This window comes from Fistularia commersonii, chromosome 18, assembly GCF_037954325.1.
Source record: "Fistularia commersonii isolate RoL2024-O1a breed Wild chromosome 18, RoL_Fcom_v1.0, whole genome shotgun sequence".
Classification (NCBI taxonomy): domain Eukaryota; kingdom Metazoa; phylum Chordata; class Actinopteri; order Syngnathiformes; family Fistulariidae; genus Fistularia; species Fistularia commersonii.
Window position 1 is genome coordinate 1,952,599 of NC_141301.1, and position 20,182 is coordinate 1,972,780.

Here is a 20,182-nt window from a genome sequence, read left to right on the forward strand (position 1 = left end):
TAAATATCTTTCACTCCGCAAAAAGAAAGATACATGTCCTGCGCCTCTGATACCCTTGGTGCTCAAGACGGACGGTAATATCCAAAAAAGAAGCGTCCTTGTGTTTCGAAGGGAACACAAGGACGCTTCTTTTTTTTTTTTTCTGTTGAATTACATTGGTGGAAAGAGTCTGGGCTCATATGGGGTTGTAGGTTATGGCCCTTTTTTTCCCGTTTTAGTTTTTAATCTTTTTTTTTTTATTATTTTCACAGAGCGTCCCGTTAGTTGGGGGGCGTTACAAATTCCGCGCATGCCATAAATAGCCGGTGAGCAATGCTCTAACATGGGCGCGGGGAGCCGTCCTCACTGACAATGTGCTCCGGTGAAAATGGCCATTAGGGAAATCATTTTCCGGCATAAAATTAACTGAATCAATGGCCCTTGCTGCGGAGGGGAATTTGCTCTTTTTATATTTGCCTCCCCGGAGCCGAGCCGGGGAGCTGTTTGTCAGGCTCAGGTGTGGATTTCACCTGCAGGCTCTACATTTTACTTTATTCTGTAAAAAAAAAACCTGGACGCCGAGGTGCATCCGGGTGCCCGTCGAACGGCGGAAATTCTGGAAGAAGCTCCCTGGGGTGGAGGCGGGGAAATGGCTTCTCTGCCTCCAAACTATCTCTGGATTCGCCTCTTTCTGATGGCACTCCTTCCAGAAAGGTCATACAACAGTAAATGTTGTTCTTTGACCAAAAATGCTCTTGAGTCAACATTCATTTTCCAATAGAAAGCATTCTTTGCTCAGGGTAGCCTAGAATACGCCTTTTCTACGGTGATGACGCAAGAAGGTCAGTCCCCTGCATCTCTTCTTGCTCATCGTTTGGCCTCTGGTAGACGTGGCTGCCGTCCTCCATTGGTACGACCAATCGTGGAGGGTGTGATCCTTCATCAGGGGTTAAATGTCTTTCACTCCGCAAAAAGAGAGATACATGTCCTGCGCCTCTGATACCCTTGGCGCTCAAGACGGATGGTAATATCCAAAAAAGAAACGTCCTTGTGTTTCAAAGGGAACACAAGGACGTTCCAGTTCTCTAGACCAACATCCATAACAAACATAAACAAACATACATATCTCAGCTAGCAGTTAGCAGACTGTTAGTGGTTTTGTTTTTGTTGGTGCACTAAAGCTCTTTTCGCCTCAGGAAAGTAGTCCTGTTCCTGAACCGAGGTACTGCTGTGATTGGGCGGTTTGGGTGAAATGCTCCTCAGAGGCTGTTAGCATTTAGCTTTGGCCAGAAACGGTCCAATAGGGTTGTAATGTTGTTGGCAGCTGGATGGCAAATTTGCGGCGCACATATCGGGAAGCGTTCAACAGCGAGGACGGGGCAGAACCTCGGCAGGTGGGGGCGCCGTTTGTGCCAACGAACTTCCTGTCGGCGCCAACGAACCGCCGCCGCCTCCCCCCTGAAATCGGACTCATTGGCTTAGAAACCAGGGGATTTCTGTTGCCATGGCAGACAATCGCCTGGGAAACGAACGGTGTTTTAAAAGGTGCAGGTTTTAGGTGATTCTGGGTCGCGATGAGGTTTAGCGAGACGAGCCTCGGCGTCCGACCCCGGCGCCCCTTCGCTTCGGCCCCTCAAGCTTCATTTCCGCTTTTATACTTCATTTAGATTCAGCTTCTGCAAGGTTATTAATGTCAGAAGACATTTCCTCCTCGGACACCGACGGTGAAATCGTTCAGACTTAATGTGGGCAGGTGCGCGTCATCAGAATGTCAGGAGGATTTTACTTTTAATTAAGCAACCGAATTGCTGGCGATATCAGTAGTTTCGCCACAAAGCCGTCCACGGTTTTCGGACCGGAAAAGAGAAACCGGGGCGAACCCGCTGTTTTTGTCGTCTGGTTCACCCCAGGACCGGTCGGTGTTGTCAGGTTTTTGGGAAACTGGAAAGAAGTTGCCCTTTGTTAACTCTGTGAAAAGTAATAATAATAATTCTTGAGGTTCAAAAAGAGACCCTGAATTGGCCGTAAATGACAGGTTGAGTGGATTTAAGACTCGTTCTGACCTGCGACTGAGAGAGTGGACGCTTCATTTCATTGTTTCTGTATGACAGAATAAGAACGCTGCCTAATACGAGAAGCTCTGACTGGATCCTTTAAGCGAATACTTGTAAGTCTGCGGAATTGCTCGGTTGTCCAAGTCATGGTGAAATCTTCTTGTCTTGGCAACCGGGCTTGAATTTCTTCGCTCGAAGATGTTCCGCCTCTCGTCCCGGACGTTTCTTCAGCTCTTCAGATGTGGTTGTTGTGTTCGGATGTTTCAGTTGCCATGATGGGATGCGATCCGGGGCGGCCGCAAAATTTAGACCCTTGTCATTTGTCATTTCTGTTCCATGAAAGGGTTGTGTTGGAATGAGTCCTGTTTAGTTTCTTCCGGAAGGAGCGGAATTTCCATCGAGCCGTCTGCGCCTTCTCTACAAACCTGTTAACTTCCTCCGTGACCAAACCAGGAAGAAGTGATTTCGTTTCTTCCTTTATCTGTGCGAGTTTGGTTTCCAGGACATCAATCGTGAAGCACGTCTGTCCCGTCCTTTCATTTAGAATCTGTCGTTGGGTTCTCAGAAGGATACCTTCTGGTCTGCGTCCCTTAACGGAGGCTGTTTTGGGTGATCTTCTGTTGCCTACATTGTAGGTTGAAGCGTAGGTGGTTCCTGTTGTCTGCGAGTCTCTTGGCTGTCTTTTCTAACTCCCGCACAAGCCGAAAGGCGGTCTGCGGAGGTTCTCAGTCGTCCAGGTTGTGGTGAATTCTTGTCGAAATCTTCTCGTTGTGACAACCGGACAACTTGAAATTTTTCACTTGAAGGCCTTGAAGAAACGGGAATACAAGTCCTGTTCCCACGACAAGAAGATTTTGACATGAATAGTTGTGCATCTTCACAGGACACGTGAATGAGAGGGCGAGTGTCGAAAACTTCTTGTTTTGGCAACTGGATTTGCGTTTCTTCGCTTGAAGACGTTTCATCCGAGAGGCTTCTAAGGTTCATGAGCTGAAAAAGCAAAGTCCAGTTGCCAAGACAAGAAGATTGGGACAAGAATATGATTGATAACAATCATAATAATCACAATAATAGTAAATGATATAAATATTCTTCATATTTCGTATCACCAAATATATCCTTGAGGTAGAAATAGAAACAAAACATGGAAGACAGTACAGTGACAAACCTTCCGCAGCGCTTTAAACCGAAAATCAAATAAAGGGATGTAAAATGGACGGGGAAAGAAAGGAATGCATGGGATTTTGATTATTTTAAAAAGCTTGGAATCCTTGACTTGATTTAAAAGCTGCAGCCGTCGTGACGGTCGGTCGGGTTCTCAGTCAGCGAAACCTTGACTGTATTTATTCCGCTCCCCTTCCAATGCGGTCCATGACACTGGATACGCCTATAAAATATGAAAATACGCTGGTGGTGCGCCGTACGCCGGGCGCCGGGCGATGAAACGCTGCTAATCCTCCGTTCATCAAGGTTCCTGCCAAAGTGGCGGCCGTGTCTCTGGGACAAAGTCTAAAATCGTGAGCGACCTACGCTTAGACCTCACATAAGACGCCACCTTCCTTGCCTCGTGATTTATGGCGGTTCCACCCGGGCGCTAGGGCTAGCGGTTAGCCCGTGGGGTGGCGTTAAAAAAAAGGAAGGAAATACAAGCGGCTTTTAATATTCACACCACAAACAGACCTTTTCAGGAGTCGGACGATGATAATTAGATCCCAGAAGAAGGAGTGTCGCGGCCGTGCGCGAGTTGTTGTTTCGTCCCCGCGAAAAACACTCGACGTTGTCGTTGCCGCCGCGCGCATTTCGAGTGTTTCTCAATTAAACCCTGACGTGATCGTTATTACCGTTATTATTATTATTTGGTGCACATTAAGAGGCCTCGCTGTGCCGTCATTAAACTCGTGCGGCGTAAAGATTGAAACCGAACGCCGGCCCTCGTTAAAAAAAGAAAGGGGCAGGATCTTCATTTTTCAAAGCGCGCGACATGATACCCGTATTTTGGGGATCAGTTTTCCAAAGCCGCGACTTGCAGATGCGACGGGAATTTAAGGACTCGAGTCCAGAAAGCATGCAGGAGGTTCACCGGAGACTCTGATTGGCTCAGACGTTTGCAGGTTTGTATGACAAACATAATTAAACTCAAAAACAACGAGCGCTGAGAATCAATCAGGACTTCAGCGGGACGTTGTCTCACCACATTTCTGGATCCACCTCTCTTTCGGCGCTCTTTCCAGAAAGCTCACACGGCAGTAAATGTTGCTTTTCGACCGACATCGTAAGCCGATGCTCGTTTTCCGATAAAAAGCCTTGAGAGATGGATCCATTCTTTTGTGAACCGGCCAAAATAAAAGCTTTCTTTACCGTTTTCAAGTCATTCTGCTTTTCTATGCTGATGACTCTGCTTCAGACTCAAGAACATCAGTTCTCTGCATCTCTGGAGCATTTGGCCGTACCGTCCTCTAGAGCAGCGGTCCAGAAAGACAATCTTTCTTGATACAACTAATTTTTTCGTTAGACCTTCTGGAGTTTATTTTGAAAAACGTCCGTTTCCGCTGTTGCCTTACTGCCACACTCAATATCGTAATTGCCTAATATAAAGTGTAATCGTTATTTTCAGGTTAAATACTATAAACTGACAAAAGTGTTTATGATTCGAACCCCCCGCGCCTCTCGTCGGTCCACCGAAACATTTTCATGTCTAAAACTGGTAACAAACTGGTTAAAAAAAAAAATTTAAAAAAAGTACGGGGCGGCTGCTCTAGAGCAACATCCAATACATGAGCGCCTCGTTTCACGCTTGGCTACCTTCTCTTTCACCGCTTCGATCGCGGCTCTTACAATTTGAACACGAGCACAAACATAATTCAACTCACAAAAACAAGCGTTGAGAATCAATGAGGACTTCAGCAGGGCGTTGGCACAACATCAAGCTGCGAGGACCGCTGATTTATCTCAGCTAGCAGTCAGCAGCTTGTTAGCGGTTTGGGTTTTTTCGGTGCACGCTAAAGCTTGTTTTGAAAGTGATCCTGCAGGGTTGAAGTATGTTTCTATATGAATGGCTTGCGGACTATAAGACACAAAACCAATGAACGGGTCTATTTTCAGACATAAGGCGCACTGCATTATAAGGCGCATGGTAAAATATACGGTATATAACGAGAAACAAAACAGTTTAGTCGAACTTTATTCAACTGGTTCAATAACCGACTGTCGTATTTTGTCCTCTAACTGTGTCCATCTCGCTTTGTTCCCTTGGAAACTCTTCTTTAGTCGCCGCAGTTCATCTGCTCGCTTCCTCGACTTCCGTACCGTTGATTCATTAATGTTGAAGTCTTAGCAGCTGCTTTATTCCCATGATGAACCGCGTGACTGATAGCCTTAAGTTGGAATTCTGCTTTGTAAGCACGTCCCTTAACGAATGCCATGTCGGGGGTCTTCATACACACAAATGTACAGTAATATTATGTTGAAGCACAGTGCTATTACGAAAAGTAGCGGAGGTAAGCGTACCACGTACTGTTCTATTTTTGGTTTATGGTTGCCGGCGATAGCGGACACCTGAAGAGGTTGGAACAACGTCGTATTCCGGCGCTACCTAATTAGCTATCTAGCGTTGTCTGACGTTGCAACCCATCGTCAGGAACGGCTTTGTCGCACTAAAACATTTTGACGGATGTTTGAGCGCAGTGTACCACGTACAATTGGTCGGAGGTCACATACCACAACAAGAATTCGTACATTTTTGAGAAAATTTAATTTCGCTTTACGGTGCGAAAAATACGGTATGCCTCTATAAGTGGTCCCTTGTTCAACCAGCGACCGGTCCAGGGTGAACCCCATCTCTGAACCAAAGAGATGACAAATAATAAAGACTAAATCGATGAATGCATAATTTGAAATAAACATCTGAACTCCAGATGAGCGACAGAAGAGGCTAAAGCAGCTCTTTTCAAGGACAAGGACTCCAAAAGTCCACCTCGCGTAAGTAGCTCCCTTCAGCCCTGTACCTAAAATCCTCGGTGCTTCCTCCCCACAGGCGTGATGGGCGAGTACGAGCCCAAGATCGAGGTCCACTTCTCGCCGTCGGTGCTGGTGGCCCGCGGGGTGACGGTCAGGCTGGAGTGCTTCGCCCTGGGAAAGTAAGTAAACAAGGAGGCAACTGAGCAAACACGGGTCGTTCTCCAACGCAAACAGCTCGGGAAACCTTCGGATCATCCTTTCTTTCCTCCCTCTCTCTCCCTCGCTTTCTATTTTTTTTTTAGTAAAAATGACATTAGTCCATTACCTGAATGGGGAAGCGTGCATACCGTGTCCTCGGGCAGGATGTTAAGTGAGTGTAGGGGGGAGTGCGGAGTCGTAGCTCTGCTGTTGGGTGGTGTGTTAGCGCAGGGAGGGTGGATTCCAGCCCCAGGGATCCATGTGTTCTCATAATTGAGAGCTCTAATGTATCTGTGTTGCCCGGGTCCTTTCGGATGTGTGTTGCAAATGGAGAACGCCAAGGTTATTTCTTTGGGAAAAAAAAAAATAAAAAAGAAGAAGAAGGAATAGTAATAGTCGTCCGCCGGCGGGGGAAATCATCCTGCTGTCCACAGAGATTAAGGTCCAAAGTACTTATCGTCGAGCCCAAAGTACACATCCCCGGGTTTTTTCTTATCGTGTACAAGTTTCAAGAAGATATGTAACAGAAGTGGCTGGATTGGAGATATTGCTAATATAGTTGATATATTTTTGAAATAAAACAAAGCCCAATTTAACGGGACAGGAAAATCGCGTCAAACCCGGCGCTCCGTTTTCCCTTTGTGTGGCGTAGCTCTTTGGACGTCGGCTGCCGTTTTCGCCGCCAGAAGCCCCTGAGCCGAAAAGTTGGGAAGCTGGGTTTTAATTTATTGTGTACTTGAGGTACTTTTCTGAACATACTGGCAGCCTTCGGGGTTCTTTGTAGTTCTTTTTCAAGTAACTAAACTGTCACTATGTTTTCTTTGGATGGAAGTACATCCAAAGGAGATGCATTGCTAAGTGTTTGGCCAGATTTCTTAAGGATTCCCCATCGGGCCAACTCGGCTCCAGTCAGCGCCAGTTGGCGTTGCTAGTTACCACGGCAACCTCAATGTGTGAGGAGAACAGGTCCGACCCGACCTCTGGCGCTGTCAGTCAAGCCTTCCGGCCGACTCGCTCGTCCCCTACGAGACCATCGCAGCGTCAGAAGACGAAAACGAGGGATTAGCGTGACGATCAAAACAACGGCGGAGGAGGAAGAAGGCTAACGAAGGCTAAATCGGACTACAGTTATAGAAGAAAAAGCCGAGAGCTGCGCTTTTGGATTCAGGATTCAAGACTTTTATTGTCGTTACACAGGGAGCGACGACATTTAGAGTTAGAAGCTCAGTGGAATCAAAAACAATCTTAAAAAGCAGGACACAGCATAGCAACACAATGATAGCAGCATCTCGTACTGTTTGTGCTAGCAGCATCTCGTACTGTCTGTGCTAGCAGCATCTTGTACTGTCTGTGCTAGCAGCATCTCGTCCTGTTTGTGCTAGCAGCATCTCGTACTGTTTGTGCTAGCAGCATCTCGTACTGTCTGTGCTAGCAGCATCTCGTACTGTTTGTGCTAGCAGGATCTCGTACTGTCTGTGCTAGCAGCATCTCGTACTGTCTGTGCTAGCAGCATCTCGTACTGTCTGTGCTAGCAGCATCTCGTCCTGTTTGTGCTAGCAGCATCTCGTACTGTTTGTGCTAGCAGCATCTCGTACTGTCTGTGCTAGCAGCATCTCGTACTGTTTGTGCTAGCAGGATCTCGTACTGTCTGTGCTAGCAGCATCTCGTACTGTCTGTGCTAGCAGCATCTCGTACTGTCTGTGCTAGCAGCATCTCGTACTGTTTGTGCTAGCAGCATCTCGTACTGTCTGTGCTAGCAGCATCTCGTACTGTTCAGGGTTGTGCCGAATTTAGCCGAACTGTTTCCTTGTTGGCAACAGTTGGAGATCCAACAGATGGATCTCCGAGGCTTTGGCCTCTCCTGAGCCGGCGTAGATGTCCTCAAGCGATGGGACAAAGTGACCCATCTTTTTTTGGGTGGCGTTTATGGTCGTCTGCAGTGCCGTCCTTTCTGCTACAGTGCAGCTAGCGAACCGCAGTGAGGTTCCGCAACTCAGGACGGACTCCACAGTGCAGCCATAAAATGACAATATCGGCCACATAAAGACGTTTGTCCTCCATGCTTGTCCGCCCTCCGTTGCTCCCTCAGATGTGGTCGCTCGCGATGCGTTCGGGTGTCTTCGGTCAGTTCGACCGACTCATCGGGCGTTAAATTCGTGACCCGGCGGGTCGGCGTGAACTCCAAGTCTGTCCGACATCCACAACCAAAGGCGACAGTCGTGTAGCCAACCGGGCCGACGATTCGTCAATGGAGCCGGCGTCCATCTTCATGTAGCGCCGAAAATGAAGATGGCTGTCCGTCGTTTCCGTCTTGACCGGGATGTATGAGCGAATGCTCGGTGTGTCTTTGTGTGTGTGTGTGTGTCTGTAAATGCCAAAGAACCCCGCTGTGATAGTGTGTTGTGATATTTACCATCGGCAGCACTTTGTAAGCCCCAGTCAAGGGCAAAGGGAACAATGTGGCCACGGAAAGGGAAAAAAGAAAGCGATAAAACCCACATAATTCTCTTTAACTGCCCGGAGCGTCACCGGCGGACCGACCCCCGACAGTGATATTTGCCACGTCGCTTATAAATGACGGTTTTGCGAGGCTGGTTTTGTGAAGTGCTTCTGTTTCTGTGTTTGCGGTGTGACTCAGGGCCGGTTCAGGGGAAAAACAGATCTAGGAATTATTTAAAGACGAGAAAAGGCCTCGTCTTCGTCTTCTTGCTCTGCTTCTGCCTCTGATAATTACGGCGCTAAGTGTTTTGCCGTTACTCGCTCGGATAAGAAAAGGTTAGGAATCGAACCGAATAGTAGCTCGGGAGCCTCGGACGGGCCCCGACAAAAGATCCAGTTCCTTAATGGATGATTAGCTCTCTCTTACAGCCATCAAAGTTGTAAACTAAATATCGTGCTCGGTGAAGAACAAATAAATATGGCGCCACTCGCTGATACACATCAGTCTGCCGAGAGACTCTCCGGCCGCCGCGCTCCTCTGAGGTTTTATTGGCAACATAAACGACGGCCTGCATTCGATCCCCGTTTATTTTTACAGTGGCTAATGCGGCCATCTTTGCCTGCATGTCGTTAAGCATCGAGGTCCAGATCCATTCACTGGTTCCTTCCTTCATTTGCCTTTCGCCGCGTTTCCTGCTTTTAGGAAAGTTCGGTGGTTTCAGAAGTTTGGTGCCTTCGGCCAGTCGGTATGCCCGATCACGTGGTCCGTGATCTTTCCGTGCTCACGAAGAAACCAAGTTTTCTTAGCATACGTAACTCCGACGACAGTTGCGTAGTCTTTCCACATCCAATCGGGTGACCCAGGTGACACAATGAATGGACCCTGTGTCTCAGGGTCACTCAGGGTCACTCAGGGTCACTCAGGGTCACGGAGGAGCTCGAACATAGCACAGCTATCCAGGGTTGGGTTCACCGCGGACGGTCCGGAGAATCACAACCCTTCACTCTTTCATTCCCAAGGCATACAATGGAGCAGCTGCAGCTTACTTGATAAGCCCTCTGGTCAGAAGGTCAACAATTCGATCCCCGTTCCCCTTTGGTCTGCAGAAACTTCCTTGGGCGAGACCTTGAAACCCAAGTTGCCGCCGGTGGCCTGGCGAGAACCTTAGCATCTGTGAGAGGAAACTATGGAGTATCCACGTAGAAAGGCCTCCTGACTGGTAGCCTTCTTGCCGCAAGGCGGGAACGCTAGCTAACCTCTACCTAACCAGCTTGCTAGCTAGATCCAGTTGACTCCAAAAAACACCGACTCCTGGGTGGGAAACACATCTCTGCCTTATCTTTCCGTTCGGCGCGGTTCCGTAAAACCTTGTACATTTAATGGGTTTCACGTTCACCCACTCGTTTCCACTCACAATGTAATATCTGTCGTGTGGCGGATGCTTTTACCCAAATTGCCTCGTAGTGGTGGATATACTTTTAGTTTCAGTGACCCCAGCGGGAATCAAACTCTTGAAACTCTTGTGGTCGCTCAGCTCTCTGAGTGGCGCCGGGCCACGAGGACTATATTTCCCGGCGGCGGGAGAGAGTGCCTCTTTAATGCGGCGGATTTTACACTCCTAGTTGGTGGTTAATGTTTTCGAAAAAAACAAAACAAAAAAAAAACATGATGAACTGAAGCATACCCGCGTAGGTGCCTCTGGAACGGAAAGGGAATAAAGTAGAAAAGGCACAAAAACAAAAACCCGCAAAGTAATGGGATTAAAAGAAATAAAATCCCCCATCCTGGTGTGAGGCCAAGTAATCCAGCTGCACATTTGGATTATTAGATTTCACCTTTATTATGTTTCGGGAGGCAGTGAAGGATTTTTGAGTTGCCGGGAAACCCGGGAGAGAAACACGTCAGGTACCGACGGACGTCAACGTGGCGCCGAGAGTTCACAAGCTTGAAACGGCTCGAAGCGGCAAATAGCGCCTCGAGAAACCTGGTCACATTATTCAGCCGACCGAGAACCCTCGCGGAGATTCGTCCCTCAAGGTCTCCCCTTCGGATCCACTCCGTTCCCTTGCCGTCTTCAGCAGGATCAGCCCGGCGCTAACTAGCATACGGCGCTATTCGCTTCTTCTTGCAGTAACGATGACCGAGATCGGAGTGTGCCCAATACATCGATCGCGAAGGCAACATGGGTTAACGCCACCTTGCAACGTAAAAACAAGTGTATTGCTAAAAACAGTTAGCAAGGGTAGATCGATTGCATGGCGTTAAAGTAGCCTATCATCCATCCTCACTGTGGCGTTTGGCGCTTGATTGACATGAAGTACAGCCAGTTTGAGACGTCCATCCGAAAACCACTTTACTGCGACTGATGTTCATCTATTGTCCGGACTATGCTAGCCCGGCTAATACGTTCAACGCAGGACGTCATCCGAGTAAGCTAATGGCTAATTCATTGTGTTGTATTGTGCCATACATGCTATTAAGCTAGGTGAACGATGTATATTCTAAATATGAATCCAAGGTGGTATAAATGTATTTTGTGGCATTTTTATCGCTGGTAGATTGTTTTGACTCGGTCAAACCTTGCCTTCAAAACGCACCGCGCAGTTTCATTCTCGAAATAATGATTTGACGCAAATCTGTTCTGAGCACAAGACTGCTTAACTTTAGCGTGATTGGACCTTTGGGTAATTTCACATTCTGCATTCCAGTCGCTCCTGGAGGAGGAATAAAATGAATATGAAAACTAAACATGAAAACAAACAGAACCCAAATTGGAATCGACCCGGCTTTTCGGAATAGCATTCGGCGGACTCAAAATGTTATTTCAAAACGTAGCGCGTGTTAATGCCATAGTAGTACATTAAGTGGTAAAGTAAGATTTGTGGTTCTTGTTTCTTTTACAAAGGACAAAACTGAAATAGAGAAACCAAACAAATGGTGTGACAAAGCTGTTCGCGTTCGACTGCTGTCCTTGGGAGTTAAGAAGAGATAAAAGAAACAAACAAAAGAGCTTTGCTTTATTGGCGCGAATGATGGATGGCTCCGAAGTGCGCTTGGCACGCCGTCGCGTTCCCGTCCTTCTGAAGACCCGTCCATCTCCCGCCGTCACGTCGGAGTTCCGCCGACAGGTCGGAGCGAGACGTTCTCCGCGGCCCGTGCCGGCCATCCATCACACGGGCGCGATCCGGGAATAAAGAGATCGGCGGCGCCAGTCAAAACCCTCCGACGACCCTGAACTGAATGCATTCGGCAGACGCCCGTGAACAAATCCAACGTGGTGGAAAAAAAAAAGGTTCAATCAAAGATTCAAATAGGAGAAACTGGAATTTACCCGTTCTTCTTTGACTCGTCTAACTGGTAAGCAGCCGCTGATTGCGCTCCCTGATTTTGCTCTTCTCTCCTCCAAGTCCCGTTCCAACCATCACCTGGAGGAAGATCAACGGCAACATCCCCAAAAAGGCCAGACTCCGCAAGTCCCAGGCGGTTCTGGAGATACCCAACATCCAGCTGGAGGACTCGGGGACGTACGAGTGCAAAGCGGAGAACCCAAGAGGAGGCACCGCCTTCAAAGGTCACCTGCAGGTTTACAGTGAGTCTGAAGCTTCTTCTCTTCGCGATCCTGTTCTCGATCCACTCGTCTCTTCTCACTCCTCCTTGCCTTGTGGTTTCCCCTGTCCTTTTCAGCCATCATGTAGTCAAATCATTGTCTCCAGAACTTTCCAACTCTCCTACAATCTCAGAATTCTCGTCAAAGGGGCAAGTTATCCGTGGACCGGATCAGGTCCAGACCCGAGCACCAGGTCTGGTCCACTTCCTGGCTATAGTTGTCTGCTCTTGGTAGGTGTTTGAAGCTTCAGTCGACGATCCTGAGACGTATCTTGGCCGATGACCTCCACCACCAATGTAGCCATACAAGTCAAGGTCCCTGTCCCCAAGACCCCATTGTAGCCATAAAAGTCAAGGTCCCTGTCCCCAAGACCCCATTGTAGCCATACAAGTCAAGGTCCCTGTCCCCAAAACCCCATTGTAGCCATACAAGTCAAGGTCCCTGTCCCCAAGACCCCATTGTAGCCATACAAGTCACGGTCCCCGTCCCCAAGACCCCAAACTTATTAATGGTGGCCAGTGAAAGCATGTGCCGGATAGCCGAATATTTTCCGACTCCGTGAGTTAATCTGCTGCCAGGGAAGGTCACCCGTCTCCTCAGATAGTCATCTTTACCCTCGTGACACCCCCTCCCGTCCAACCCCCAACTCCCTGCCAGGGGAGTGTCACAAACTGTGAGCGGGTAACCGGGCCCAGCTGTGAGCAGCAGCTTGTCAGGGAGCGCTCAGCTCCGCTCAGGCCCAGGGCCGAGGACCGTCTCGCCGGGTTCTCCGGCACCTTCCACCGGTCCCCCCCCTCCCCCGTCTGGTGCTCTGGCTGCTGGCAGGGTGGGACATCAAACAGAATCACCGTCTCCCAGCGCCTCTTCTATTTGGGATGGGGCTCCCTTTCCTCACGGGCGTTTTTAAAAGTTTGCAGTCGCTTTTCCCGTTCTTGGGGAAATAAGAGCTTTCACAAATGTGGACGAGGTCTTTAGAGAAATGGGTTCTAGCGCGGATTTCCGCTTTTTCTTGTCGGACCATCTGTTGGGTTCTCAAAGGTGCCTCGCATCTTTCGATATCCTCCCGGAGTTGGTAAATTCGCCCTCTTTCATGCTTAAAAGTTTTCCTCGATTGTTTTTTGAGCTTCCTCTGCCATCAGATGTAACATCTTCTGCTACCTTTGCGACTCATTCTCGATTCCAACCTGATGTTCTCCGTCTTCTTGACTTCTTTTCTTTTCATGTATAGCAACTCCGTCGTACCCCTTGTCCCCATGAAGAAGGTCAATATCAATGTCCTTCTCTGAAGCCCCCGTCCAATCGTCCGGCTCGTCTGTAAAGGCGTTTTCTCCAGGAGAACATCTAGGCTTTGTTTGCCGGGCTCCTTCCCCGATGGTCCCTCTGTGATGGAGTTAACTTCTTCCGCGGCATACTTGGAAATCGTTGGCCTCGCTGGCCGAGCTTCAGTCAGCGAACTTCTTAAAGAAGAACCAAACGGGTTCGGAGGTCCTTTTTCTTGCTCCCTCCTGCGCTTTTACTTTCCCTGAGTGTACTTTCAGGCCACGTCCGGATGTTATTTTCCGCCTGTCACGGGAACAAAACCGCAGCTCCTGTTTACATTCTGCCGCCGTGCTCCATTCCCTTTAAAATGCTTTTACCCCCTCGCCGTCCAGAAGCCAGCAGCCGTGTCTTTGGTCCATGTTTTCCTTCAGTTCTGTAAAGGCTGAATCCCGAACGAACCTTTGCATTGGATGTAATCAAGTCAAGGGCTTTCTCTGCTTTGAGCCTACAATTGTCCCCTCGCAAGTTTTTCGCGTTCTTTACCGCGCGACGTGACTCGGGTTTTCAAATGTCCGAACTTCACCGGGGTGAGGATTTTATTTTTCGGAACGTTTGTAAAATGAAACACGCTTCGCTTTTAAACAACGGCTCAATTCACTGGAAAACCTGGCACGCGGACGTGTTTACCAGTTCATGGCGGCAGCCAGATGGGCCGGCGCCGGCGTTCGGCCCCTAGATGGTGTTGCCGTGCGTGAGGTGACGTTATTGGGCACTGGGGCGGAGTTACTGCCCGCCGGTCGGCGTAAGTGCGCGCCCGGTGGCGTTATGGCGTGCCAGCAGTGCCTTTGTGTTCCAGGCAGCTTTTCAGCAGAATGGAGTCACAGGAAGTCATATTACGAGTCAAGCTAACGGTGATAGCGGTGTTATCGCGCACCGGCTAGCACTGGTGTTACTGGGCTAACATGCACTGGGCGCCATTTGGGACGGCGTTGTTGCTCACGGGTTGGCGTTACCGCACAGCGGGAGGGGTTTATTGTGCGTCAGTTTCCGTGCACCTCGAGCCATAAGTGCTAACTGGCCCTGGGCTGCGCGTGGCGTTATTTCATGCTAGGCAGCGTAATTGCCTTCCGGGGCGGCGTTATTATGTGCTGGGTGGCGTTATTGCACGCCGGGCCGGGCCGAAGCATCAGGGCGCTGTTATTAGGCGCCAGTCTGCATTTTAGTTATTGCATGCCGGGTGTTATAGCTCTGGGGTTACAGCTTGTTTTGAACGGAATCGCAGGAAGTCATCAACGGGTGCATCTTTTCATCAACGTCATCTCGCCTTTTTTTCTTCCTCCCAGAACTACGTACATGCAGAACGGATGTCACGCCGCCTCTATTTAAAGCAGTCCCCAACCCCCGGGGGAAGAATATTTAGATTTTTTTTTTTTTTTTTTTTTTACAGAGAAGACAGCTTTAGTCCACATTGTGTTACCGCGTGCTGAGGCGTGTCACTGTGCGGCGGGTGGTGCTACCGCTAGCCATGCTGTATCGCTGCAGGTCGCGCGGGTTACTGGGCACCGGGCGCTTCTTTGGGGTCACAGGGGTCGACGCTGAGCACGTCTGCGCCGCGCAGGCCATTTCCATAGACGTCACCTCGCGTTTTTCATCCGTAGCTTCGCACTCAGTAGCACATACATGCAGAATGAATGTCATGCCGCGTCCACAGAAGCCCCTCCGGGGGGGGGGAAGAAAGAAAAACCCAGATTGTTGTTATTTTCTATCTCGGTTCTTGCTCGACATTGTGCGAGCAAGGTCGTCGCATAACGCGAGCCTGTTGACCGAGAACTGGAAGAAAAAGAGAAAGAAAAAAAAGGGGTCGATTGCAGACTAACCAAGACAGGTTGCCAGTTAACTTTAATATATTTTATTTTATTTAGCTTTTCATCATCAGGAGCAGCGCCGCTGAAAAACCTGGCCGAGTCGCCTGTGTTTATTCTCCTCCTGCAAGCACCTGCAGTCAAAATATGAAAATGAATAAAAAAAAAAAACAGTGAAATGCAAAACTTCCTGGCATATGTAATAGAAAAAAAAAAAAAAAAAAAACGAAATAAATTCCATCTCATCCAAATCCTCAGCAGGAGTGTACCTGAATGAGCCGACCAGATATTAGACCAGAAATGAAAGGTGTGCAGGAGGTGCACGCGCCGCTCAGACCGTGCCCGGATTTAAATTTTAAAGAAAAAAGAAAACATCTCCGACCCTCATAAGAGGCACCAGCGAGCTTCCTTGAATTGCAATCCACGCCCGGCGAGCGTGAGAGCATGGCGTCCCCGCCATTCCTCAGTCGCTGCACATTTCCGAGGTTCTGAAGCGCCCGAAAGCCTCCATTCTGTTAGAGGCCGGGAGAATAAAAGACCGTCATTTGCCGCGGCTTTCCGCCAAATGTAATTTATGGGGATCGGCCGGTGGTCCGCGCTTTTATTGTGTCGTAGACATCAGCCGCCGTAATCACTCCCATCGAGTCGCACAAAGAAGTATAGCAGCGACGTATGCAAAAACTTGAGGGACGGTTCCTGTGGAATTAGCTGTGAGCTAAACCGTGGGGCTAATTTCACGCTAATGTAATGATAAGCTAATTCCAGGGCAGCAGGATCGCACTTTTTTTGTAGCCGGTAAGTGATGCCCTTTCGTTCGTGCGTCATCTACAACGCCGATTCTGGATCGCGCCCGATCCCAGCCGTCATCTGGCAAGAGGCGAGGTTCATCCGGCGCCGCTAGCCGCGTTTTCAAACATGTCACAAGCGTTCACTCGCTTATTCACATCCTCGTGGAGACGCACAACTCTGCAGAAGGTTTGTCACGATAATATCCTCCATGTAAAGGTGTTTGTTTTGTTTTTAGTATTTCTGCCTCAAGGACATAATTGGTAATAGCAAAAGTAGAGAATAGCATTAGCATTAGCATTAGCGATAGCATTTATTAGGTGTCTGCGGACGTTCTCTGTCGTCCAGGTTTGCAAACTTGCCTTGGATCGTTCGAAGTGAAGAAGGATGACGGCTGAAACGTCTTCAAGTGAAGGAATTCAAGAAGCTTTTGACAGGAACATTTATTACTATTATTATGATTCATCAATTCATTATCTCTATCCTGCAGTCACAGGGATGCCGTCATTGGCCGAGAGACCTTCTCCTCCTGGACCAATCACAGGGCCGCATGTAGGGACAAACAACCAGTCAGCCTCTCATTCCCACGTCACTGAGACTCACAACACTTCGAAGCTCCAGTCAGACCGAAGATCCACTTTCTTCTATTTTATTCTTATTTCATCTCATTCCTTCTTAAGTCCAGATTCCCCTTTTCCTCATTTTATATTCATGAACAAAGAGCAGAAAGACTGTGAGATTACGACGGGCGGGATGAAGGTGTCGGTAAGAGACCCGACAGAATGAAGTTCACAAAAGCCGGCCGATCCAGAAAGGTCCTTGTCGTCCTTACGGTCGTATGAATGTGTGTTTTCGGGGGAACGGCGGCGGAGGAGGGAACCCCGCCGATGAAGGGCGGCGCATCCTTCACGTCTCCGAGAGGGAAATGAAAAAGAAAGTCTCCGGTGGAGCTGGAGGGTATTTTTTTATTATTCCGGCACGGGTTGTAGATCGGTTTGGACCACTGAGTCGTTCTTTTCTTTTTTAAGTTTGATTTTCTTTTTTTTTTTTTTTTTTTTTGCAGCCTTTGGGTTTTTTACAGCGACTGCGTCAGTTGATTGGTGGATCTTTGTTTACAATCGAAACAATTTATTTGGATATTTTTACGTATTCATGAATTCCCTTGTTTATCCTATTTAATTTGTTTATCTGCTACAAAAACAGCACCGGTTTTAATCTATGTAGCTACAGGCTAGTTTATTTATTTTGTTATTATTAAAATGTATTTATTCTTAATTATTTTTAAACCAAGTAGATGGAATAACAAAATCTGTGGTTAATTAATTTCATTTTTTTTTTATTAAGAACAAAGATTTTTTTTTTTTTTTGCATATTTGGTTTTGGCACAAGTTTTATGCCCAATGCCCTTCCCAAACGTAACCCTCTGGATTTATCCGGGCTTGGGACTGGCTCAGAGACACACCGGCTTATGCCCCCTGGGGCTTGAAGTGCTACAGATGCAGCATTTTCTTTAAAAGAGTACTAGAAATGCAATATTTACTTTGAAGATGCTGCTTAAGAAGTGCAGTGAAGGTCAAATGGAGATGCATTGTGCCTTTGTAGACCTAGAAAAAGCATACGACAGGGTGCAGAGAGAGGAACTTCGTTATTGTATGAGAAAGTCCAGAGTGGCAGAGAAGTATGTTAGACTGGTGCAAGACATGTATGCTCGCTGTGACACGGTGGCGGGGTGTGCTGTCGGTGTGACAGACAAGTTCAAGGTGGAGGTGGGACTCCATCAGGGATCAGCTTCTTGTTTGCAGTGGTGATGGACAGGCTGACAGATGAGTGAGACAGAGTTGAAGATGCTGAGGTTCTCTTTGGGAGTGACCAGGACGGAGAGGATCAGGAATGAGTCCGTCAGAGGGACGGCACATGGTAGATGTTCTGGAGAGAGGGTCAGAGATGGTTGGGTCATGGACAGAGGAGGGAGAGGGAATAAATTGGTAGGCATAAGGTGGGGTTGGAACTGCCAGGCAGGAGGTCTGGAGGAAAACCAAAGAGAAGATTTACGGATGAAGGCAAAGAGGATGTGAAGTTAATTGGTGCGAGAGAGGAGGATTCAGAGAAGCTGGATGGACGGAGGAGGTTGATTCGCGACCTCTGAGGAGAAAAGCCGACAGGGAGAGAAGATTTCGCTCCAAAACTGGCACCACTTTTTCCTGCAAAGACATTTTTATTTATAAACTTTTATTTATTCATCGATTGATTCAGCATGAAGCGACAAGCCGATCACAGCAAGATGTGCCGGTCGCCTCCCGTCCGGCCGGAGATCCGTTATCAGGTGGGGATCTGCGCCAGAAGCGAGAGCAATCTGCAGGATTAGATCTTAATAACACCTGTTGGAGGAGGCGTGCAGCTCCACCGAGTCAAAAAGACAGGATATGATGTCGTCCTACCGGTTCCTCTTCCCAGAACTCCACTTCCTGTCGATATCGCCTTCCTCTCCATGCTTGTGATTCATTAGCGAATGTGCGCCGCCGTCCTTTCGCTCGCCATTTCCTGGGGAACCTCCGCCTCGGCGACCGGAGCCCGATTAAGGACTGTGAACTTTCCAGGCGCCGCTTCCCTGGAGCGACGCTTCTTGCCAAAAATGAATGTTTCAGAGGATCAGCTGTCAGGGAAGATGAAAAAAAAAAAAAAAAAACGCCAATTCCGCCCTGAGCCGATAGAATCAATCCGGGTCCTGCTTCCTGGGGACTCTTAGCCCAGAATCCAGTTTATTCCGGTTTAAATCCGGCGTTTTCTCCGATAAGGCGAACCGTTAGCAACCGTGGGCGTGAATGCTAAGGGCTCTGCGGCCTCCAGGACGCCACCAAATCAGGAAAAAAAAAAAAAGAAAATCACAGTTTACAATAATTATTGTAAATTATTCACAGGTTTATTTTGCAGTTCGGATACTTGTATTGTATTTTAATTTTTTTTTTGCATTTATTTAATTTCTTAGGCGTGCAAATGCCTGCTAGCGACTCGGTGTCGCTACCCGCGCCGCTAACACCGCAGATATCGCTGTTGTTTGCGGCTAGTAGCAACATTTGTTGCACATTAATACTGTTTACATATTGTTTTGGTGCAACTTGCCAATCCAAGTCCATCTGTTTGAGATGAGATGCCCTTTAAGGATCCCATGCTTGGGAAATTATTTAGCAGCAGAAGCATACAAGGAGAAGACAGTGACAAGCTAGATCTAAATAGAAGTAAAAAAATAAAAGAATATAAAATACTTGAAATCCTCCAACTTCCTCTGATTCCCAATATTCCTCCCTATATTCTGTCTTGCTTGACTAACCTTCATTCCTCTCCTTCTCACGTTAAACCTCCACCTGTTCCTTCTCACAACACATCACAATGTCATCTGCAAACATGAAAAGTATAATCTATTTAAAAAAATAAAAAATAAATTTCCCGTATCTTTCTGCTTGAGGTGTTTTTTATATATATTTTTTTTCATCACTGTTTATTCTTAGTTTTTCTATTTTTTAAGGTAAGATAAACTTTATTGATCCCCTTCCGGGAAATTCCTTTGTCACAGCAGCGTAACAGTTATAATGTCAAAAATAAATATGAATATAAATATAAGAACAAATAAATAGACAAGTTTGATAGCTTTTCTTGCACTTGTGTGCGGTTGAAATTCCCCCAAAATATTCTGTTTATTCTACTCCAATTAAATATTTAAGACCGGTTAAAAAAAAAAACAACACTATTAAAGTTTCTTTTATTAAATCGCAGACGGAGGCGGAAGGGGCGCCGAATAAAATCCCGCACATGGAATAGACCCGTCTCTTCAAGGATTACTCCTTTTATTCCTCTTTTTTTTTTTTTTTCTTTCCCCTTCCTTCCAGCGCTCCCCCAGTGGGTCCGGATGATTAATGACACCCAGATGGATAGCGGGGAGAAGCTCCAGTGGGAGTGCAAGGCCACTGGGAGGCCCCGGCCCACCTATCGCTGGCTCCGCGACGGCTCGCCGCTGACGTCCCAGGTACCCGCTTCCCCGCTC

The 20,182-nt window shown here is 47.8% G+C and overlaps 1 protein-coding gene across 1 annotated transcript in view; it reads left to right on the plus strand.

The window, feature by feature from the left end:
• The window catches only part of cntn5 (contactin 5), a 119,742-nt gene that overhangs the window by 68,653 nt on the left and 30,907 nt on the right, over positions 1-20,182 (plus strand). Inside the window, exons 8-10 of the mRNA XM_086164245.1 lie at positions 6,067-6,169; positions 12,036-12,217; positions 20,028-20,164. Coding sequence (XP_086020371.1) covers positions 6,067-6,169; positions 12,036-12,217; positions 20,028-20,164 — 422 coding nt within the window. The remainder of the gene's footprint in view (positions 1-6,066; positions 6,170-12,035; positions 12,218-20,027; positions 20,165-20,182) is intronic.